The sequence below is a fragment of the Erythrolamprus reginae genome, chromosome Z (assembly GCF_031021105.1).
Source record: "Erythrolamprus reginae isolate rEryReg1 chromosome Z, rEryReg1.hap1, whole genome shotgun sequence".
NCBI classification, from domain to species: Eukaryota; Metazoa; Chordata; class Lepidosauria; order Squamata; family Dipsadidae; genus Erythrolamprus; species Erythrolamprus reginae.
In genome coordinates this window covers 121,515,651-121,540,307 of record NC_091963.1, presented here as the reverse complement: position 1 = coordinate 121,540,307, position 24,657 = coordinate 121,515,651, and the positions used below count along the sequence as shown (strand labels likewise).

Below are 24,657 nucleotides of genomic sequence, written 5' to 3'. Positions count from 1 at the left end.
ATGCACTTGGACAAAAGGAATCCTCAATCTGAGTATTGTATTGACAGTTCTGTGCTAGCAAAAACTTCAGAAGAGAAGGATTTAGGGGTAGTGATTTCTGACAGTCTCAAAATGGGTGAACAGTGCAGTCAGGCAGTAGGGAAAGCAAGTAGAATGCTTGGCTGCATAGCTAGAGGTATAACAAGCAGGAAGAGGGAGATTGTGATCCTGCTGTATAGAGCGCTGGTGAGACCACATTTGGAATACTGTGTTCAGTTCTGGAGACCTCATCTACAAAAAGATATTGATAAAATTGAACGGGTCCAAAGATGGGCTACAATAATGGTGGAAGGTCTTAAGCATAAAACTTATCAGAAAAGATTTAATGAACTCAATCTGTATAGTCTGGAGGACAGAAGGAAAAGGGGGGACATGATTGAAACATTTAATCATGTTAAAGGGTTAAATAAGGTTCAGGAGAGAAGTGTTCTCAATAGGAAAGTGAACACAAGAACAAGGGGGCACAATCTGAGATTAGTTGGGGAAAAGATTAGAAGTAATGTGAGAAAATATTATTTTACTGAATGAGTAGTAGATGGAACAAACTTCCAGCAGACATGGTTGGTAAATCCACAGTAACTGAATTTAAACATGCCTGGGATAAACATATATCCATCCTAAGATAAAATACAAGAAATAGTATAAGGGCAGACTAGATGGACCGTGAGGTCTTTTTCTGCCGTCAGTCTTCTATGTTTCTATGTTCTCATTTATCTTGTAAATTTATCATTTTTCTGTTATCCTTTGATCCTGCAGATTGGTATATGAGGCATGGAAGTGAACAACCAAACCAGGATCCAGATGTTTATCCTCCTCGGTTTTCCCACAATTCTAGAACTTCAGAGATTACTATTTGTAATATTTCTTTTAATCTATATTCTCACCCTTATGGAGAATACTCTGATCATTATCCTCATCAGGACAAATACCCACTTCCAAAAACCCATGTATCTCTTTCTCAGCCACTTGTCTTTCCTTGAGACTTGGTATATTTCTGTGACTGTTCCAAAACTCCTGATTAACTTCTTAGCAACAGATAAAAGCATTTCCTATGCAGGCTGCATGGCTCAGTTGTATTTCTTCATATCCCTGGTATGTACTGAATGCGTCCTGCTGGCTGTCATGGCTTATGATCGTTATGTTGCTATTTGCCACCCACTGCGCTATCCTATTATAATGACATCCCAGCTTTGCTTGCAGCTAGCAGTGGGTTCCTGGCTCACTGGTTTCCTAATTTCTATGCTCAAAGTTTTTTTCATTTCACGTTTGAGTTTTTGTGGGCCCAATGTCATCAACCACTTCTTTTGTGACATTTCCCCTTTGCTTAATCTCTCCTGTACTGACTGCACTGTGGCTGAAATGGTTGATTTTGTATTTGCTCTTCTTATCCTTTTAATTCCACTCTCTGTCACGATGGGCTCCTATGCATTTATAATTGGCACCATTTTGCGTATCCCTACAAGTCAAGGAAAAAGAAAAGCTTTTTCTACCTGTGCCTCCCACCTCACAGTAGTTATTATATTCTACTCAGCTACACTCTTCATGTATGCAAGACCTAGGAGAATCCATTCTTTTAACATGAATAAGCTTGTGTCAGTTGTGTACACTATTGTTACTCCCATGCTGAATCCATGCATTTATTGTTTAAGGAATCAAGATGTGAAGGAAGCATTGAAAAAAATATTTTGCAATTTAAGTCCTGAGATAAGTTGTCATTAGACTGATGGAATGGACTAATGGAATTTATTTCAGCAGACAAAAATAATATTTTTATTGTTTTGCATAGTATATCGGTATTCCATAACATACAAAGAAAGGTGGTGATACAGAGGTTAGAATGCAGTACTGCAGGCTGCCAGCAAGTTTCACCAGCTCAATGTTGACTCAGCATTCCATCCTTCTGAAGTCAGTAAAATGAGGACCCAAACTGTTGGTGGCAATATGCTGATTCTGCAAACTGCTTAGAGAGGGCTATAAAGCCCTGTGAAGCAGTACATATGTAAGTCTAAGTGCTATTGCTATTTAGTAAAGATAACAAATGATTAACATTTAATAGGTAATTATTCATAATTTTTCCATTTTAAACAATTCCAATTTCAAAATTAAGGACAGATTTCAAGTTGTCTGATGTTAACAAATTCTACTGTTAGTGAAGTACAGGTATTTCTATGTATTTAGCTGAATATAGTTGTGAATAGGATAAAAAAGGTAAGAAAATTTAGTTCTTTGTGCCTGAAGATTTTTCTCTTCCTGCCTTAGTAAATGAAATGAAATAGAAAATAATTGTTTTCACTAAAGACTTATTGCTGAGTATATTCATGATTCTAAAAATCCATTCATACAGTTCTTTTGTTCATATTAGATAGGAACAAAATATAACACACACACATACACACACACACAGGTGTAGTGTGTTTCTTTGTGTGTGTGTGTGTATTTGTTTTCGTAGATTTTCATGGGTGTAGCTATGTAGGTCTTGGCATATTTGGGTCTTTTCCCATGTAAGGTTGATAGAATTTTGCCAATATTTTGATGATGTCCCACTCTTCATTTTCAGGCTGGTGCTCTTTCGACTTTGTGCTTAGGCAAACAAAGCGTGATCTGAGCTTCTATCCGTCTTTACTGTTGGTGGCATGTGGAGTGGTGGCTCATGTGCTACAAGCTGGATGTTTGGCTGTATTGAAACATCCTAATAAGTTGGTGGGGTAACACCTTGAGTAATTGATGCAGTTGATGTTTGCTAATTAGGGGTGACAGTTATTGCAGTTGATGCCTGAAGACTATTCAGCTGTTTTTTAATGTATGTTTGTGGTGTAACATCCCGGGTTTTGGTTTGGCTCCGGGTTTGTGGTCTGCCTATGTGTTTATGGCATATGCCAGTTTGCTTTGTATGTGTGTCGGAGTGGGGTGCAGTAGTTGGAGACAAGACTGTGGTTTGGCTTCTGGATGGTTGTATTTTGTCTGTGAGGTGGATATGGGTTTGGGTCTGGTGAAGGTGATTGGTAGTGGCATCCTGTGTTGTTTGGGGTGTGGGGTCAGTTTTCGTGGGTGGGATTTGGCTGACCCTAATTAACAAACTCATGATGTTACCCCTTATCTGCAAACAACAACTAATCTGCATACATCACTCAACACACCCCCAACAGTATTTATAGAGGGATGGCAGCTCAGATCACATTTTGTTCGCCAGAGCCCAAATCCGAAGGCAACAGCCTGGTGATGATGAATGGGACCTTGTCACAATGTCACCAAGATTCTATCAACCTTACATGGGAGAAGATCTAAATATGCGAAGACCTACACACACACACATACACACACATACACAGACATACATTAATAATATTCCAGAGCTTTCCATATTTTCTTCCTTTTTGTTTAAATAGTAATGCAAAAAGTTGCTGTCAGAAACCATACTCTTTCTAATATGAAAATGAAAATATGCTTTTTAGCTAATTTATTTTGGGGGGGGATTTAAATTTGATGAATAATTGTGGTAGATGCGATAATATGTATGACATGAGTGATTGTTATGGGTGGGCTGGGTGGGATTTTGGTATGGATGAAATGAATGGAAACGGTGTGAATTATTTTATTAGCCTACCTGACACTGGAGAGGTGGGAGGGGGCACCGATCTCTGGGGTGGCAGAGGGTCGGAATATCCCGGTGTTGCTGGAGAGAGGCAGATATGGTGGGAGTCACAGAGCTAGCCATTCCAGGGGAATGAGGGATCGCTGCTTAATAACAATCCCTTGTTCTGGCTCTGTGAGCTCAACCCTGGGCACTGGTGATGAGTGTAATTCTGCCCCTGGGCTCAGGCTGCTGCTACTCAATGCCAGGTTGGTAGTAAATAAAGCTCTCCTCATCTGGGATCTGATCTTGGATGAGGAGGCCAACCTGGCATGTGTAACTGAAACCTGGCTGGGCCCGGAGAGAGGAGTTCCTCTCTCTGAAATCTGGCATCAGATATGGCATCAACCTCGACCACAGGGAAGGGGGGGGAGGAGTGGCTATTATAGCCAAAGAGAGCCTTTGCCTGAGTAGACTCATTGCTCCAGAGATTGCGGGTTGTGAGTCCCTCCTGGTGAAGCTGGCCTTAGGGGTTCAGGAGGGCTTGTTTCTCACATACCTGCCCCTCAGCTGCATGTCAAAAGCCCTGTCTGTGCTACTCGAGGAGGTAGCCGGGTTGGCGGTGGGGTTCCCCAGACTTATTGTCTTGGGATACTTTAACCTGTCATCTTCTTTTCAGCAACTCTCAACCAAAGAGAATCCACCCATTTGATCTTAACAAACTAGTTTCTGTTGTATATACCATTGTCATCCCACTGGTGAATCCATTAATTTATTGTCTGAGAAATCAAGAGGTTAAGGGAGCATTTAAAAAAGTTTATGGTAACATTAACCCCAAAATACTTAGTGCCAGTCACTGAAGTTGAATTCAAGTTTTTTTTAAAAAATACCTTTTTTGGATCTTAGTGCTTTCTGAACTTAGTTGCCTGCTTGCAGGCATTTCATTATCTGGTTCACTCCTGAGCTACATATATTATCTTTCATTGGAAATACCTTTTGACTTTTGGTTAAACAACTGAAAAGATTATAAAATAATATTTTTTTAAATGTCACTTAATCTTTTATAAAACAGCTTCAAATGTTTAACTTCTAAGAGGCAAAATAGTTCAATTAGTACAGCTTGACATTTATGGCTCATCAATTTATACTGATATGTGGAATATAAAATCCTACAACTATTTTATTAGAAATAAAATGGAAGTCCTGAAAGTTTCTAAATCATTTGGTTTGCATGTTTCCTCTTAAGATTAGGCTATAAAAGAGTACACAGACAGACAGATACAGAAATACAGATATTTGTCAACTTATTTCTTACTGATCCCATAGCAAATAAGAAAATAAAATAATTGTATAATAAACCAAGAGAGGTTTTTAAAATTGTTTATTAAAATTACAATATTGTCAGGTACAATTTTAAATCAAGTAGTATTTTTTCTTTATTTTTTTAAAGATGGTATTCCATAGTAATAATAAGATGCTAAATCAGAGACGGACAGACAGATGCAAATGTAGGTAGATGTAGATACAGATAACTTCAGTTCTAGAAAAGTGTATTAAATTAAATTAAATCCATTAAAAGTGGATTTCACATACTTTAAAGGGTAAACAATTGAAATATAAAGGCATGTGCACAACAATATAGCCTGCAAAAATGTTGAATTTACTAGTAATTATTAATTCAGATTCATTCAATGCTACTCTGACCAACTTTATCATCTTCCATTCAGGAAACACAGAGCACATTACTTTGAGAAGCTTTTCATTTGCAATAGAAGTCCTCAGAATGAACAAAGGATCATTCTGAGGACTTCTGTTGTCAAAGGATCATGTGAATATAGAATCAATCCCTCCATCTTTGAAAGGCTAGTAATGTCCCATCTGAAAACCATCATGGATCCACTGTTACATCCCCTGCAATTTGCATACCAAGCAAACAGATGATGCTGTTAATATGGCTCTGCACTACATCCTACAACATCTTGAATCTCCAAAGACCTACGGGTCCTCTTTGTAGACTCTAGTTTAGCATTCAACACCATCATACCGAATATTCTAGCTAAACTAAATCAGTTACAAGTGAACAACCTTGTAAGTATTATTCATTCATTCATTCATTCATTCATTCATTCATTCATTCATTATTTTGACTTGTATGCCTCCATATATAAAACAATAGAAAACATCCTAAGTCCAAAAAGTTAAAAAAAAACCACCTAACTCCACTAAAAGAATCCAGTTTGTAAAAGAAAATGTGCAGCCACAATCATAGTTCCCTCTAAGCTGAGCAGTGAGCAATCGCTCACTTAAAAATCATCATCAACTCAGAGTTTTCCAAACCTGCCCAGAAGCCGAGAGGGAAAGAGTGAGAGGGAAGGAGAGAGAGAGGAAGAGAGGAAGAGAGAGAAACAGATGGAAAAAAGAGAGGAAGGAAAAGAAAAAGAAAAAGAATGGGAGTAAGGAAGAGAGAAAGAAAATCAAAATCTAGTTTGAAACTAGCTCAACTATTTAAGTGGCATTTTGATATTGATAGAGTTGCCCTATTATGAGCTCACTGTTATAGACACACAGTACAGTATTTTATTTTGAAATTCTCTGAGGCAAAAGAGGGTGGGTTTTTTATTTGTTTGTTTGTTTGTTTGTTTGTTTGTTTGTTTGTTTGTTTGTTTGTTTGTTCGTTCGTTCGTTCGTTCGTTCATTTATTTATTTATTTATTTATTTATTTATTTATTTATTATTTCTGTGCCGCCCAGTCCCGAAGGGACTGCCGCTCAGACACTATACTTTTCCGCCCACCCCCCCAAAAATTAGAGGGAACACTGGCCTCAATCATACCAATCATCAACTATTAAACCAACAATCAGCTGGAGCAGAGTGTTTAGCTCAACAGCCCAAAGGCCTGCTGGCAAAGGTACATTTTTAGATCCTTCTAAAAGGCCAGGAGAGTAGGGGCAGTGCGAATCTCTGGAGGAAGTTCCACAGGGTCGGAGCTGCTACGGAGAAGGCCCTTGCCCTAGGACCCATCAGTCAACATTGTTTGTCTGATGGGACCTGGAGAAGGCCAACTCCGTGGGCTCTGATCAGTCGTTGGTATATATGAGGCAGAAGACTGTCCATAAGTAACCTGGGCCTAAGCTATGTAGGGCTTAGTGGGACACAAGCTTCCTAACAGACAGGAAGCAGCAGGTGAAGCTGGGCAAAATCACATTATATACCTGTACAATTAGTACAGGGTCCCCCCAAACTGTGTAATCTCATTACTTCTCTCTACATATTAATGACTACATCTCAAATGATCCATCTGTTAAACTACTGAAGATTGCAGATGATACAACATTGATTGGTCTCATTAGAGACAACAACAAAACCACATACAGACAAGAGGTTGAACAACTAGCCTTGTGGTGTGACCGGAACAATCTGGAACTGAACACATTCAAAACTATAGTTTTGCACCAGCATGCCTTCCATCCCCTATCTTATTGTTTCTTTATATATATATATTAATTTTTACTAGCATAATGTATGTGAATATTATTATTTCTAATGTTTGTCTAATCTTTTATCTTTTTACTGGTGTCATGTATATAAATACTATTATAACTTCACATACCTCCATTATGTACTAGACTGAATGAATGAATGAATGAATGAATGAATGAATGAATGAATGAATGAATGGTGTGGTAGACTTTAGGAGAAACCCTTCCATCCTTTCACCTCTTACAATGCTAGACAAGACAATAGCAACAGTAGAGATCTTCAAATTTCTAGGTTCTATCATATCTCAAGACCTAAAAGGATCATCTAATATCAAAAATGTCATTAAAAAAGCCCAGGAAGCTCAAACTGCCCAAGGAGATGTTGATACAGTTCTACAGAGGAATCATTGAGTTTGTCATCTGCATCTCTATAACTGGTTTGGTTCTGCAACCCAACAAGACAGACACAGACTTCAGAGGATAATCAGAACTGCAGAAAAAACAATTGCTGCCAACCTGCCTTCTATTGAGGACCTGAATACTGCATGAGTTAAAAAGAGGGCTGCGAAAATATTTATGAAACCCTTGTATCCTCAACATAAATTGTTTGAACTCCTATACTCAAAATGTCGCTATAGTGCACAGCATACCAAGACAATTAGACACAAGAACAGTTTTTCCTCAAATGCCATCACTTTGCCATTATTACTAGCTTTAGTTTTTCTCATTACTACTAGTAATCTGTCATTACTACTAGTATTCCGACTACTACTAGTTTTCTCATCATTCCTATCACCCATCTCCTCCCACTTATGACTGTGTGACTGTAACTTGTTGCTTGTACCCTTATGATTTATATTAATATTGATTGCTAATTTGAACCCTATAACAATCATTAAGTGTTGTACCTCATGATTCTTCACAAATGAATATTTTCTTTCATGTATACTGAGAGCTTAGGCACCAAATTCCTTGTGTGTCCAATCATATTTGGCTAAATAAGAATTCTGTTCTGTTCTGTTCTGTTCTATTCTATTCTATTCAACTTTTATAGGAGATTATCAATAGTTTTTCCAGGTGATAAGTGAGGGAATGGCCTGGTCTTATTTTGCCATCCTATCCAATTGAACATATAAGGCAGAGAATTCTTTACTGTAGATTTTATTTACTTATAGGAATGTACTTTTGAACAACCCTTGAGGAAGCTTGCTAATATTACACATTTCACTGTTGTCTGCTCTGCACTATTTTAAAAAATGCTTTTTTCACTTCTTGATTACGGAGGCTGTAGATTATGGGATTTAGCATTGGTGTTGCAATGAAGTAAACAATAGATGGAGCAATTTCTTGATTACCAGCATCTTTGGAAGTTGGTTTCAGGTATCTAAAAAATATTGTTCCATAATAAAGCAAAACAACAATCATGTGAGATGTGCAAGTGGAGAAAGCTTTGCGTTTCCCTTCCATGGACCGGATCCTTAAAACAGAAGAGATGATAAGAATATAGGAGGCTAGTATAACAAGTAGAGCCCCCATCCCTAATAATGAACCAAGAGTAAAAATCACCATTTGGTTTGCAAAAGTGTTGCTACAGGAAAGTTTGAATAGTTGTGGGGCTTCACAGCTGAAGTGATGAATGGCATTAGGCCCACAGAACTGTAAAGTTTTCAATAGAAGAGTATTCAACAGAGCATAGAGAAAGCCAGTGAACAACGCACTGCAAATCAGGATAGCACAAACTTGTTTCCTCATCATCACTGTATAATGCAAGGGGTGGCACACAGCTATAAACTGATCATAGGCCATCACAGAAAGGAGGAGACCCTCTCCCACTGAAAGCCACATAATAAAGAAGATCTGGGTAAAGCAACACTGAACTGAGATAGCCTTTCTCTCAGAAAGGAAATCCTGTAGCATTTTAGGAATGGTGACTGAGGAAAAAGCAATATCAAGAAGTGCTAAATATGAAAGGAAGACATACATGGGGCTGTGAAGATGAGCTTCAGCTCTTATAGCCAAAATAATAATTACATTGCCAATAAGGGTGATGAAATAAACAAACAAAAAAATGACAAAGAGTAAATTTTGAAGCCAGGGATTGCCAATGAATCCCAAAAGGATGAATTCGGTAACTAGAGTTCCATTATCCATACATAGAATAGTGTGTCTTCCTGTGGAAAATAAAGTACAATGAGAAATAGGTTCATTTTCTAAGTATTCTTTTAAATCTATTTCCCACTCCCAAACCAGATAAGAGTTGAGAAGCTAATGTATGTAGTAAGTCATATGTCAACATCCAAATAATGTTCAGCACAGTGACAGGCTGCCATTCCTGGCATCACCGGAAAGGAGCCGGGAGTGCATGCACACGCACACACGCACACACGTTGGGGGATTCAGCTTCTGCGCATGTGCAGAAGCAGTATCTTGTGCAAGTACACGTGATTTCCGGCTTTGTGTTTCCACAAAAGCAAAAAAGCCAAAAATTGCAAAAAGCAGGTAAGTAATCCCCCGCTCATGGCCCGGCTTCCCCGCCCCATGCCCGTCCTGCCACTTGCAGCCCAGCTTCCCTGTCCCACACCTCTCCTGCCGCTTGTGACCTGACTTCCCCGCCCAGTGCCTCCTCTGCCACGAGCCTTACCTTTCTCTCTGGTGCTTGCATGCAGCAAGGGGAGGAAGATGGCATGCGGCATGGGGAGGAGGCTGTGTGACCCCGAGCTCCAGCCAGGCGGCTTGTTTGGGAGAGCAGAAAGCAAGCCACGCAGCCGGAGTTCAGACAGGCTGTTGTTGCTGCTGGCCCCAGCTGCTGCTCTAGGGGCCACAGTGAGATTTGGCTGCTGCATATGTGCAGCAGCCGAAATCTCACGCAAATGTCCTTGCGGCAGCGAGATTTGGGCAAAAATTGCCGGTTTTTTGCTTCCACACATGTGCAGAAGCAAAAACCCAGTAATTTTAGCTGTAATCATGCCAGTTGCATGTGCATGGTGTGTGCACACCCGGCAGAAATGGAGCTACGCTTCCTGCTCTATTTCCATATTCCCGACCATTCCAGGCAGGGCCCACCTCTGGTTCAGCATAGGAAAAAAGTGATGTACATTAAAGTATCAATTATAATTTCACTATACATGAATTAAATGAAATCGGCAGAACCCATGTTGATTGGATGGATGGATGGATGGATTGATGGGTGGGTGGATGGGTGGATGCAGTGATAGGCCACTTGTCTTCAGCACTACCGGTGTGCCCTCCAAGATCATTGTGGGCATGTGGGCATCCAGCATGTGCATGCGCACTCATTGATGCAATATTTGGCTTTTGCACATGCGCAGCAAGTGAAATCTCATATGAATGGGCGTGAGCAAGATTTTGGCAATTTTCAGCAATATTTTTGCTTTCATGCATAGTCAGAAGCAAAAAATTGGCATGATAAGGACTCACACCTGCTTGTACATCCCAGAACTTCCTACTGGGACAGAGCATCTGGCCGCACCAGCTGCTGCCCACCACTGGATAGATGGATGGATGGAGTATAAATTGATGGTTCCAAATAGAAAATTATATTCAAAATGAATGGTTTAATTATAATGAAGACTCTAATTTCATGCTAGTACACATTTGCAGAAGTGGTAAAATCCTTTTTTTCCCCACTACCAGTTCTGTGGCCTTGACGTGACTTGATGGGCATGGTACAAGAAGGAATCAGGCAAGGCTAAACCATTTCTAAAATCTTACTAAGAAAATTCCAGGGTCTAATCAAAACTTATTTTAAGGCATGCAAGTGTATGTATACACATACAGAATGCCATGGAGAAGAAGCATGGAGGAGAGTTGTAACAACCAAAACATAAAGGTTATCCATTTTTCTCCAACGGAAACATTCAGGTTATAGTGTCTGAAGTAAAATGCCACACTTCCCATTAGTCAATACAAGTAAACTAGGAATCTTGTTATACATCAATCAACTTTCCCTTGAACAGATATTTACCTTTGGGGGATGCTTTATGAGATTTCTTCTTTTGTTATAACTTAGCTGTCCTCATTATGAAAGAGCCCCAACATCACTGTATTTTCTTCTGAAACAAATTAACAGTAAAACAAACAGTCAGTGAAAAGGCCTCTTTTGCTTTCTTCAAATGTAATCAAGAACAGGCAAAGAAATGCCAGTAAGATTACTTACCAGTCAATTGAGAATTTATCCCCTATATCTGTGAAAACATATGCATCCCAGAATTATATGCAATTGCTACCATTTGTTATTCTTTTTGTACAAACCCAATTCACAAGGGAAGACATGGAAAAAGAAATCAATTATTCCCAAGACATCATTGTTAAAACATTTACTTTAGATAGAACTAGAGATATACATACTGTATTCAATTTGTTGCAGATGGGAAAAAAATATGATATATTTTACATACTGTTCTATAGGCAAAAACAAACCTACAAGTATTTATTTCACCTTGTAGTAGAATGGAATAGAATAGAATAGAATAGAATTCTTTATGGGCCAAGTATGATTGGACACACAAGGAATTTGTCTTTGGTGCAGATGCTCTCAGTATACATAAAAGAATATATACAGTTGTCAAGAATCATAAGGTACAACATTTAATGACTGCCATAGGGGTCAAAAAAAGCAATCAGGAAAAAAATTCAATATTAATAAAAACCTTAAGGATACAAAAGCAACAAGTTACAGTCATATAATCATAAGTGGGAGGAGATGGGTGATAGGAATGACTGCTCACCCAGTTCCGACTGAGATGCGCAGGTCTGAAAGACTAACTAAATGCCCTGCCTATCTGTGTGACTATGTCAAACATTGGGTTAGCCCAACTATAAAAGGGCTGGCTGTCAGAGAGAGAGCTTTTGCTGGACTTAAATAGTTGCCAAATAAAGAGATGTTGTTTTGAAGCTACTTCTCTCTGCCTCTTCCATTCACCCTATCATTCAGGATGATGAAGAACTTGAGGACTCTGATACAGATAGTATTTATGGGCCCGGGGTTACAGGTAGTAGAACAGGTGGGAGCCAGCCACAGGATGTTGCTATGAGTCCAGAATCTAGCGAGGAAGAATCAGACATTCACTGGGTCGATCCTAAATTCAGAAGGGTCCAAAAACGTAAGGAACATATTTGGAAGAAGATATTAAGGGTCCTTGATACTTTGTTATAAATATTAAGATGCCAATCAGAAACAAAATCAAACGAACCTTGGGAGGTCACAGGACAAGGGGGATTGGCTAAGAAGTAGCTACAGTCCCAGATGAGAAAATTCTCTTTAATTCACAGTTTAAAAAGCAGCATGAATTTGACTTCGGTATATTTTTCGCAATTAATACAGTTTAAAGATTTATTTAAGACCTTTCAAGATTCCTGGAATTTTAATTATTTTTTTAAAAAATAAATAGAATCCTTGAAGGAAAACCAACAATTACATTCTATAAAGTTTTGCAATGTGAAATTAAAATCATATTGGTAACTTAACTAAACTATGGAAAAAAAGAATTGAAATTTCCAAGTTTGTAAACTCAATAAGTGCAGGTATTAAAAGTGAAATATACTTCCTGTGATTTAAAAATGAATTATTTCATCAGAAAATGTTTTATATTCATGAGCCCTTCATAGAGTGTTGAAAAAAGTTTGTATGTTCGATTTCTTCTATTAGACAAATAAAAATGTAAAGGTTCTTTAATTTGTATGATTTTATCCTGTCAAAGTATAGCTTGTTCTAGTTTCAAATTATTATATATGCTAATATAAATTTGTAAAGAAATATTATAGTTGAGAATTATAATGTGTTTTTTATTATGATCCAAAACATGGAATTGTACAGTTCTCAGAAAAAAACTGGAAAGAAACTGGAAAGAAAGTTCTTCGCTTGGTTAAAATATATATAAACATCAATTCAGGATATGACTGTTGTCAGTTTTAAAAAGTCTCTTTAGGGCCAGAGAGGGCCAGAGCAGTCCATACAAGTTTCTAATTTAAGCAATTTTGGAAGCAATATAGCATAATATTAGTTTCCAACATTTTATTCTCAGAAAGCTAAATTTAAAGCTAATCAATTTTGTAAGACTATTTTAGTTATCTGTGTTTCATTAAAGTTTATGTTTCATATATACAGTAATTTTGTTTCAGACATAAATGTGTTAGATATAATTTGTGCATGAAATGAATCAGACTATTCAACCATTTTATTTAAAGCATTAGTATTTTTAATTTTATTAGTAAAGTTGCCCCTCAGAAGGAACAATCATGTCCTTTCATTCATTAAAATTACATATAATAACAATCTGAATTATAACCATCACAATTCAATCCTTCTTCCCAAATCAAAAAAGTTAGAATATTTTATGATTACCATGAACATGCAATTTCACTACAAAGTACAGTGGTACCTCGAGATACGAGTTTAATTCGTTCCGGACCTGGGCTCTTAAGTCGAGCAGCTCTTATCTCGAACGACTTTTCCCCATAGGAATTAATGTAAATAATTTTAATTGGTTCCAGCCCTCAAAAAACTCACAAAGTTAGTCTAAATTATGCAGAAAGACATGTTTTTAATGAAGAAATGTACATGTACATATAAATGAATAATGAAGTTTCTTTCACTTAACTTGTAAACTTTCTTAAACTTTTAAATTTACATATGTTCAACTTCTCTGCCACCCAATCCTGTAGGACAGAGGTCCCCAACCCTTTTTGCACCAGGGACCGGCTTTAAGCGATCAAGAGAGGAATGGGTGAATGAATGGACGGAGGGTGGGAAGGAAGGAAGGAAAGAGGGAAGGGACAGGAACAGAGGAAGGAAGCAAGGAAACTTATGAAAGGGGAGAGTAAGAGAGGAATGAGTGAAGGGAGGGAGGGAGGGAAGAAGGTGGGAAGGAGAAAGAAAAGAAGAAATAGAGGAAGGGAAGGTAAAAGAGAGAAAGAAAAAGAGCAAGAAAGAAAGAAAGAAAGAAAGAAAGGGGGAAGGGACAGGAACAGAGGAAGGAAGCAAGGAAACTTATGAAAGGGGAGAGTAAGAGAGGAATGAGTGAAGGGAGGGAGGGAGGGAAGAAGGTGGGAAGGAGAAAGAAAAGAAGAAATAGACGAAGGGAAGGTAAAAGAGAGAAAGAAAAAGAGCAAGAAAGAAAGCTGCAAGCACCCCCCCCCCGAGCCCCCCAGGCCGGCTGCAACCTTTTAAAACATGCGCGCCGCTTCGCAGCTGTCTCCTGAAGCCGAACGCGGAAGTTAGCGTTTGGCTTCAGGAGACAGCTCCTTGGCGCTTGTATCTCGAATTTGGGCTTGTAAGTAGAACAAAAATATCTCTCCCCTCCCAGCTCTTATCTCGAGTTGCTCTTAAGTAGAGCAGCTCTTATGTCGGGGTTCCACTGTAATTAATATGACAATATATTTAAGTATGTGCACTAGATGGCAGCAAATGATAACAAATGCCAGTAAGAGAATTGTACATAGGAATGCTACATACTTTAGATAGATCTTTCAGAGAAAGGAATAGAATACAAAATAACGGAGTAGGAAGGACCTTGGAGGTCTTCTAGTCCAACTGGGGTGGGTTGCTCCCAGTTCGGACTGGTTTGCCTGAACTGGTAGTGATCCACTGGCAACAGTAGAAGAAAGCTTTTTTAGAAAGAAGCACAAAGCTCATCCAGTCTGACTGATAGGGAGTGTTTGAAGTCTCAGATTGCTTTTTCAATGTGGTCTACAATGAAGTCAATTTGGGTTAGATTGTTGAGAGAGTTTGAGGTGCGATTTGTGAAGATGGGGGATGAACCATTACTGTTAACAAAGACAGAGCCAAAGAAAGAGTTAAAGAAGTAAGCTTTGGATGGATCATCATGGTATTCAATTCAATTCAATGCAATTCAATTTATTAGATTTGTATGCCGCCCCTCTGCAAAGACTCGGGGCGGCTCACAACAGTAATAAAAACACTATAACAATGGAACAAATCTAATAATAAAATATATAAAAACCTCAACAATTAAAAACCATACAATACATACACATCAAACATGAAATATAATAAGCCTGGGGGAGATGTTTTAGTGCCCCCATGCCTGGCGATATAGGTGGGTCTTAAGTAACTTGTGAAAGACAAGGAGGGTGGGGGCCGTTCTAATCTCCAGGGAAAGTTGATTCCAGAGGGCCGGGGCCACCACAAAGAAGGCTCTTCCCCTGGGGCCCGCCGAATGACATTGTTTGGTCGACGGGACCCAGAGAAGGCCAACTCTGTGGGACCTTATCGGCCGCTGGGATTCATGCGGTAGAAGGCGGTTCCGGAGGTATTCTGGGCCAATGCCATGTAGGGCTTTAAAGGTCATTACCAACACTTTGAATTGTGACCGGAAACTGATCGGCAGCCAGTGCAGGCCAAAGAGTGTTGTAGAAACATGGGCGAATCTAGGAAGCCCCATGATAGCTCTCGCGGCCACATTCTGCACGATCTGAAGTTTCCGAACACTTTTCAAAGGTAGTCCCATGTAGAGAGCGTTGCAGTAATTGAACCTCGAGGTGATAAGGGCATGAGCGACTGTGAGCAATGACCCCCTGTCCAAATAGGGCTGCAACTGTTGCACCAGGCGAACCTGGGCAAACGCCCTCCTCGCCACAGCCAAGAGTTGGTGTTCCAATGTTAGCTGTGGATCGATGACGACATCCAAGTTGTGAACCCTCTCTGAGGGGGTCAATAATCCCCCCCAGGGTAATGGATGGACAGATGGAATTGTCCTTGGGAGGTAAAACCTACAGCCACTCCGTTTTGTCTGGATTGAGTTTGAGCTTGTTGACACCCATCCAGACCCCAACAGCCTCCAGGCACTGGCACATCACTTCCACTGCTTCGTTGACTGGACATAGGGTGGAGATGTATAACTGGGTATCATCAGCATATTGATGATACCTCACCCCATGCCCTTGGATGATCTCACCCAGCAGTTTCATGTAGATATTAAATAGCAGGGGGGAGAGTACCAACCCCTGAGGCACCCCACATGGAAGAGACCTAGAGGTTGACCTCTGACCCCACACTAACACCGACTGCGACCGACCGGAGAGGTAGGAGGAGAACCACTGAAGAACAGTGCCTCCCACTCCCAACCCCTCCAGCCGGTACAGAAGGACACCATGGTCGATGGTATCGAAAGCCACTGAGAGGTCAAGAAGCACCAGGACAGAGGAGGAGCCCCTGTCCCGGGCCCACCAGAGATCATCCATCAACGCGACCAAAGCAGTTTCCATGCTGTAGCCGGGCCTGAAACCAGACTGTTGAGGGCCTAGATAATTGGCTTCTTCCAAGGACAGCTGGAGTTGGAGCACCACCACCTTCTCAACAACCTTCCCCATAAAGGGAAGGTTGGAGACTGGACGGTAGTTGTTGAGCACGGCTGGGTCCAGGGAAGGCTTCTTGAGGAGGGGGCGCACAAGTGCCTCCTTATAAGGAGCCAGAAAGGACCCCCTCCCCAAGGAGGCATTGACAATCTTCTGGACCCAAGTCCGTGTCACCTCCCAGTTGGCCGAAACCTACCAGGAGGGACATGGATCCAGTAAACAGGTGGCGGAACTCACAGCTCCAATGGCCTTGTCCACTTCATCAGGTGTCACCAAGTCAAACTCCTTCCAGATGGATGGACAAAGACGTTTAGCCCCAGCCACGTCAACTGACTCGTTGTCAGCCGATACCACTGTACAATTGGAGTCGAGGTCCGCCCGGATCCGAGTGACTTTATCAGTGAAAAATGAGTTAAATTCCTCAGCACTGCCCTTTAAGGGCTCCCCAACTCCCCCCTGATTTAGAAGGGAGCGGGTCACCCTAAACAGAGCGGCCAGGTGGGATTCCACTGATGCAATCAAGGCGGCATGGTATGTGCATCTTGCCGCCTTGAGCGCCACTTTGTAGGTCTTAATAAAAGCTCTTACAATCCATCACTTCTCTAGACGTGTCTTCTGGCATTTCAACTCCCGGAGCTCCTCGTTGAACCATGGAGCTCTACGGGGTCTAGTGCCACAGAGAGGTCGCAGTGGTGTAATTCGGTCAAGAGTCTCCACTGCAGCCTTGTTCCAGGCCTCAGCAAGAGACTCCACCGAGCTGTGAATCTAGTAAAACCCCAAGCACCCTCTGAAAGCCCTCTGGTTCCATCAGGCGTCTAGGGCGGAACATCATAATCGGTTCCACCTCCCTGCGGGGGAGAATTGGAGTCAGGAAATCGAGCCGCAGTAGAATATTCTTTATTGTTGGGTCCTACGAGAGGTGGGATAGGCCTAGAGTTTTTGAGTTTGTTGTTGATGAAGTTGTAGAAGGCTCTGTTAGATTTGGTGCAAAGGAGATTTTTCTCTTGTTTGCTATGATAGTTGAAACATTTTGCTTCTATTTGCTGACATAAGCTTTTGTAGCGGCTTTTGAAGTTGGTTACTTGGCCTTTTTTGTTTTTATGTCAGAGAGATCTTTTTTTGGTCTGATCAATAGCTGATTGAACCAAATCTGATTCAAGGGCTTCACATTTGTATATAGGCCAAGTTGTATATTATATATGTATATATATATAAGTGACTCAACTTCTTTAGTTGTAACAGTTTAAATGTTGTCAAGATATAATTTGTCCCCTTTTACCTCTGAAGTGGGAGATATTGTTTTGCCTCTGTGCAAAACAAGATGCTTGAAACTCTAGTGTTCTATAATGTGTGTAAAATTATACATTAAAGTGCTAGAGAAAAAATGTGTAGGAATCTCAGAAAATAATCTGTGTATAAATGGAAAGATTTAACTTCCACTGGAACCCACTGCTGCGGGTTCACTTTACCATTCACCATTCTCTTGCATAATAATTTGTGTGAACAATAATTATTACATAAATTAAAATCAAAATTATTCCATAGCAAATAATAACATCAAATGTTACTATTTGTTGAGCACGATGAATAAGAATAACACTCTGCTCAATAAATAGTAACACTTGGTGTTATACAGGGGAAATATGATTGCATTTAGTAGATTTAATGTGTATATTTTTTACATTTATTCTTCGTACAAATCTTTGCATGGGAATTAATTGGTTTAAAGTTAATTTGTTCCCACAGCTCATTAGAAAACTTTCAGTAATTTCCTTTAGAAGAAAAAGCTAAAACCTGTTCATTAAAAAAATAATGTTATGGTTTTCAAGTCAATTTTAGGCAATTAGGCTAATGAGATACTTCATACATAGTGGAGTTGTTAATAGGGAGCAGTGTGGATAATTAAAAAGTTTAACATAGGTAACTACAAAGATGAAATATTTTTTCTCTTTCTGGGAGGGAAAATGATGCAAATTCTCCTAGCTGCTTAAGGCAAACACAGAAGGACTAATTATTATTTGATCAAACTTAAAGGTCTTATTGATAATGAAGCAGCCTGCTACCAAATTTGTGTTTGAACTCTGTGTAGAAATCACTGAGGCACAGCTAAAGTTATGTGACAGACAGATTGCAAATTTCAATATTTAAGTTGAAAGATTTTTAACATACAAAATTTAGATGAATCTTGGAGTCTGATGCTTTCTGACACTTTGTTAAATCAGATAATATTTCCAATTTAGGCCAACAGGTCAAGAAAATTTTAGTATAGTGATATGGAATAAATTAGAAGTTATAGTAAACTGTTTATGGGCAGCAGTTTGAGAATCTGAAGAAGATTTTTCCACAAAACAGAACTTCTCTATAAATTAACTATCTCTATTTTTGTTGGAATCATAATACCAATTCATTCTCAGTCAGCATTTACACTCCCATCTCTTTTCACTTCACCATTTCCATGCATCTCTCAGAATTTCTTGATACCCTAAGTCCACAGAAATTAAAATATCTTTTGACTAAATCAATTCTATGAAATTTAATTTCTTACCATCCAATGATTTGAGTTATTTTTTCCTAAATATGTTCAATAGATATAAACAATTAAGTGATTATGCCTATTTAGACTATTTAAATTATTATCATTAATAGTGAATAGTGTTTCAAGCATCTCTGTGTGTGTGTGTGCATGCATGCATGCATGTGTGATGTATGTATGTATGCATGTATGTATGTATGTATGTATGCATGTGTATGTCTTGGCATATTTGGGTTTCTTCCCATGTAAGTATCAGAGAATCCTGGTGACCTCTCAATGAGGTCCCACTCATCATCTTCAGTCTGGTGCTTTCAGCTTTGTGCTTGAGTGAACAAAGAATGATCTGCTGTCTCTCTACAAATACTGGTGGGTGGGTATGGAGCACTGGCTCAGCTGCTGCTTCCTCTGGACTAGCATAGGAGTTCATGGCCACTATGACAACCATGGACCTGACCCAAGTAGTTCAGGGTCCGACTCACAAGGGGGGACACACATGGTATTCCTCTCGGAGCAACTGAGTAATGATATGAGACTAAGAGGCTTAGATACATTGCCTTTGTCATGGTCAGACCATTTCCTACTGCGGCTTGATTTCATGGCTCCAATCCTCCCCCACAGGGAGGCGGAACCGATCTCTGTGGCGGCCCCGGCCTTCTGGAATCAACTCCCTCCAGAGATTAGAACAGCCCCCACCCTCCTTGTCTTTCGCAAATTACTCAAGACCCACCTATATCGCCAGGCATGGGGGAATTGAGACACCTCCCCCAGGCTTTTATATTTTATGTTTGGTATGTATGTGTTGTATGGTTTTAATTGCTGGGGTTTCTTTTTCTTTTAATATTAGATTTGTTCACTGTTATATTATTTTTTATTATTGTTGTTAGCCGCCCCGAGTCTTTGGAGAGGGGTGGCATACAAATCTAATAAATTATTATTATTATTATTAATTATTTCTTTTTGGGATAACACCTTGAGTAATTGATGCAACTGATGTATGCAGATTAGTTGATGTTTGCAGATTAGAGGTGACATCCTGAGTAGTTATGGCAGTTAGAGCCTACAGACTACTCAGCTGTTTTTTAATGTATGTCTGTGGTGCAACATCCCGAGTTTTGGTTTGGCCCCAAGTTTGTAGTCTGGTCATGTATTTATGGTGTGGGTCAGTTTGTTTTGTGTGTGTGTCAGAGAAGGGTGCAGCATTTGGAGGTGCTGCTGTGGTTTGGCTTCTGGCTAGTGGTTGTATTTTGTCTGTGGGCAGATTTTACACGGTATTTGATAAACTCCCTGGTTTTCTAGCTGGATATTGTCTTTGGGGTTTCTTAGGATATTAGCTATTTTTTAATCTGTACCAAAGGCTGTCTTGATGTTGTGTTTGCGGAGAATTTTGATGATTTTATCTGTGGTGCCTTTGATGTAAAGGAGGAGGGTGATGCCATTGTCCTGTTCTGTATCTTGGTTCTTGGGGGGTGTCTCTTTTTTGATTAAGTTGGTGATTGCCTCTCTTTGGAATCCATTGGAAATTAATACATTTGTGAGACTGTGTAATTCAGTTTCCAGGTGGTCTTTGTCAGCTAGGCGTTTGGTTCTGGAAATGAGGGTCTTGGCTACGGAATTGATCTGTGCAGGGTGGTGGTGGGTGGTAGTTAAATCAATGACCCCAGGTGTTACCCCACTGACTCACCAGGAAATTTCTTCACAGCAGGCAATTGCTGAGCCATCAAACCACACTCAGCCACCAGTATTTATAGAAGGAAAGCAGCTTAGGTGTTGCTGTGTTCGCCGTAGAACAAGGACAGAAGCACCAGCCTGAAGATGACGAGTGGGACCTTGTCGAAACGTCACCAGAAAATTCTAAATCCTACACAGGAAGAAACCTGAATATACAAAGACCGTCATATATATATATATATGTGTGTGTGTGTGTGTGTGTGTGTGTGTGTTTGAGTGTGTGTGTTCTGTTGGATCAGCAAAAATATGTGATACATACATACATATATACATATATATATGTACATGTTATAATAAATATAACTTCTATTGGGCCATGGCAGTGCCCTCATATCTGGATGTCCAGTTCAGCTATCCAGGTCCCAGGTGATCGCTGCTGGTGTTACTTCATGTGGATCTTCTAAAGAACTAGAGAGCATATGTCATAAGGAATCTTGTCCAATATGTTTAATAGTTTGAATATCAGCACCACAATAACAAGAATTGGTTGATTTATTGATCACCAGCTAGTCCATTAATTAGTTTGTTGTTTACTAATTATTAATTTAATTTGAATTAATTAATTATTAATTAATTAGCAACCAGAGGCATGCACAGACCATTTTAAACCATCTTAAAACTATCTAACTATATTCATTGTTACATACTTATTGGGCTGAACTTTGGATATAAAATACAAACTAATCATCAACCATGCCAAGCAAAAACTCCAGAAACCTACAAACAAAAGACTCAGAAAACAGCAGCAATCCAAATGACCGCAGCACATGTTATAAATGCAATGTTGCCATCAACGAACATGACGCTTCCAAGAAATGCCATATTTCCAGAGATGGCCCTGAGCACAAGAATAACAATGGCTCAATGGCTCCCCAATTCTGTAGAGTGGTTTGTAAAAACAAGCCCAGGAAACATAAATTTATCCACATTATAAACTCAATTGCCAGAAACAATACCAATCACAGCAAACTTAGATCTATTACAATGCATGAACTCCATCTGGAACTCAATCTATACCATTGCAAGAATGACTTTAATAATTGGATACCCAAATACTAACTATGAACTCACTGACCTCTCAACCGTTATGTATTTGTTGGTTTGACTTCTATGCCGCCCAATCCCGTGGGACTCTTGTTTGACAAACTCTATTCTCTGACTGTAACACTGCTGATGACCTCTATAACATCTTCTTGATCAAAGTCAAAAGAACTATCAGACTATACGTACCTCTAATAATCACCAAAACCAAGAAAAAACAAACTACTCATATCAATAAGGAAGTTACAATTTAAAAAATCCCTGTGGCAAAAGAAACAAAGCAGGCAATGTAGCTAACTTCAGAAACCGCTACACAAATATATACCAACAAATAAAGATGGAATGCTTCAACTATCACAGCAAACAAGAGGAAAACCTGCACACAAAATTCTACAACTTCATAAATAACAAACTCAAGGACTCAAAACCCCTCCAACCACTAAAAGGGCCCAACAACAAAGAATGGTATGAAGAAACAGTCAAAACTAACCTCTTCAACATATTCTTTGTAAACAACAATGGCTCATGCCCAAAATTCCTTAGACATACCACAAATACTCATAACTATTTAACGCAAATAGACTTAACTGAAGATAACATTGAAAAAATATTGCATGGCCTAAAAGCTACTCTGTCAGTAGCACCTGATGGACTACATGCATATTTCCTAAAAAAGCTCTCCACAGCCATAGCTGAACCACTAAGCATAATCTTTGAAAAATCTTACAGGACCAGTTCCCTACCAAACCTATGGCCACTAGCCACAGTCATACCCATCTTCAAAAAGGGAGGTCCCAGTAGAAAACTACAGACCAATCTCTCTATGTTGCATCACAGGCAAAGCCATGGAATCAATCATAAACCAATCCATTACCCCCCACCTAGAAACTAACAACCTACTTTCAAACAAGCAATTTGGTTTCAGGAAAAAAATATATCCTGCAATCTAAAACTGCTAAAAACATATGGACTTCAAAACTTGTCCAGTGAAAAACAATAGATATAATTTATATAGACTTTTGTAAAATCTTTGACTCAGTGGTTTACTGATAAACTACTTCTGAAACTGAAATCCTATGGCATTTCTAGACCTCTACATAACTGTGTTCCTATGAAACAGACAACTAGTGGTCAAAAAAGGGAGCACACTATCTAATCCTGTTCCTGTTAACAATGGTGTACTTCAAGGCAGCGTATTAAGATCAAAACTCTTTATACTCTATATAAATGACCTTTGCGATCACATTACAAGCAAGATGTAAAACTCTTCAACACCACTGACAACACTGCTACCCTCCAAAAAGACCTTGACTCTGTGTCAGAATGATCAAATGGCAACTCAAAATCTCAACCAACAAATGCTCTTTCCTGCACATTGGCAAAAATACAGGGAAAGGGCATTTATTCTAATACCATACTTAATGCTGTTCAATTTCAACCAGAAAAAAAGGCAGGTCAAAACCAATGCCCTGTATGTGGTTTCATTGTTGTCTCAAATGAAACCAATCACTGTTGTATCATCTGCAAACTTCAGTATTTTAATAGATGGATCCTTTGAGATGCAGTCTTTGGTATATAGAGGGAAGTGTGCTAATTGTACAGGTATCTGGTGTGATTTTGCCCAGCTTCACCTGCTGCTTCCTGTCTGTTAGGAAGCTTGTAATCCACTTACAAGTGTGTTCAGGTACTTCTACCTGATTTGGTTTAGTTAGAAGAATGTCTGGTATGATGGTGTTGAATGCTGAACTAAAGTCTGCAAAGAGGACCCGAGTATAGGTCTTTGGAGATTCAAGATATTGTAGGTTGTAGTGTAGAATCATATTAACAGCATCATCTGTTGATCTATTTGCTCAGTATGCAAATTGCAGGAGATCTAACAATGGACCCATGATAGTTTTCAATTAGGACATTACTAGTCTTTCAAAGGTTTGGGTGAATATGAGGGCCAATTGGTCAGCACAGACTTTTAAGCTAGAAGGAGTTATCTTGCCGGGGCCTGGTGCTTTTCCAGGCTTCTGTCTGTGAAATAGATCTTGCACTTCCTTTTCTGTAATCACCAGGGGTTGTAAACCCAATGGGATGGGTTCAGTTGTAGGAGGTTTGGCTGTTGTTGGTGTGTCTGGGATGGAGGTTGTGGGGATAGGTAGCTGTGGTTTCCTTTCAAACCTGTAGTAGAACACATTCAGGACATCTGCCAGTTGCTGATTTCCTTCAGCTTGGGAAGGTGGTTTGCTCTTACCAATGATGTTTTTGAGAGTGTTCCATATTTGCTGGTTCATTTGTTGAGAACTGATCTTTAGCATCCATTAGTGGAATGGACAATTGATGGATGAATGTCTTTTAATATTTTGAGGTTTTATAGTGTATTCTAGTTTTATTTTTGTATGCCTCCCTGAGTCCACTGGAGAAGGGCGACCTATAAATTCAGTGAATGAATGAATGAATGAATGAATGAACGAATGAATGAATGAACGAATGAACGAATGAACGAATGAACAAACAAACAAACAAACAAACAAACAAACAAACAAACCAATTACATATGCATGCTTATACTTTTCAGAGGTCCAATATTGTTTTATGTAGAATCTTTGTTTTATTTATTGCATGTAATATTCTAATTTTCTGAGATTGTGAATTTGGGGTTGTCATAAACTTTATGCCATAATCATCACAATTATGACAAATCACAGCTTAAACTATCTTGCTTTTCATATAATGAGTCTCTCTCATATATTAAGTTCCAGCTTTTAAGTTGTATTATTGAAATAAATGAACTTTGCATGATATTCTTACTTTTCAAGTTTCACCTGTAAATTTATGCTGCTGCCATGGTCATTGCTAGAGCATTTCTTTGAAGATGTAACACTAGCAAAGAATATAATAAACATCTGTATATCAAAATTTACCTTCATCTCTAAGTCTGATAA

At 39.3% G+C, this 24,657-nt stretch overlaps 2 protein-coding genes across 2 annotated transcripts; one reads left to right on the top strand and one right to left on the bottom strand.

Annotated features, from left to right (window-relative positions):
- Window positions 1-789: 789 nt before the first annotated feature.
- On the top strand, window positions 790-1,758 carry LOC139153932 (olfactory receptor 6B1-like). The gene has a single exon (XM_070728355.1). The coding sequence runs from the start codon at window positions 811-813 to the stop codon at window positions 1,756-1,758; it is 948 nt and encodes a 315-aa protein (XP_070584456.1). The 5' UTR covers window positions 790-810.
- A 6,555-nt stretch (window positions 1,759-8,313) lies between these two features.
- LOC139153931 (olfactory receptor 5AR1-like) lies at window positions 8,314-9,240 on the bottom strand. Its single transcript, XM_070728354.1, has one exon. The coding sequence runs from the start codon at window positions 9,238-9,240 to the stop codon at window positions 8,314-8,316; it is 927 nt and encodes a 308-aa protein (XP_070584455.1).
- Window positions 9,241-24,657: the final 15,417 nt, after the last annotated feature.

Bases quoted from the DNA above. Each gene is read 5' to 3' on its own strand.
- LOC139153932 (XM_070728355.1), top strand. From the start codon at position 811: ATGGAAGTGAACAACCAAACCAGGATCCAGATGTTTATCCTCCTCGGT.
- LOC139153931 (XM_070728354.1), bottom strand. From the start codon at position 9,240: ATGGATAATGGAACTCTAGTTACCGAATTCATCCTTTTGGGATTCATT.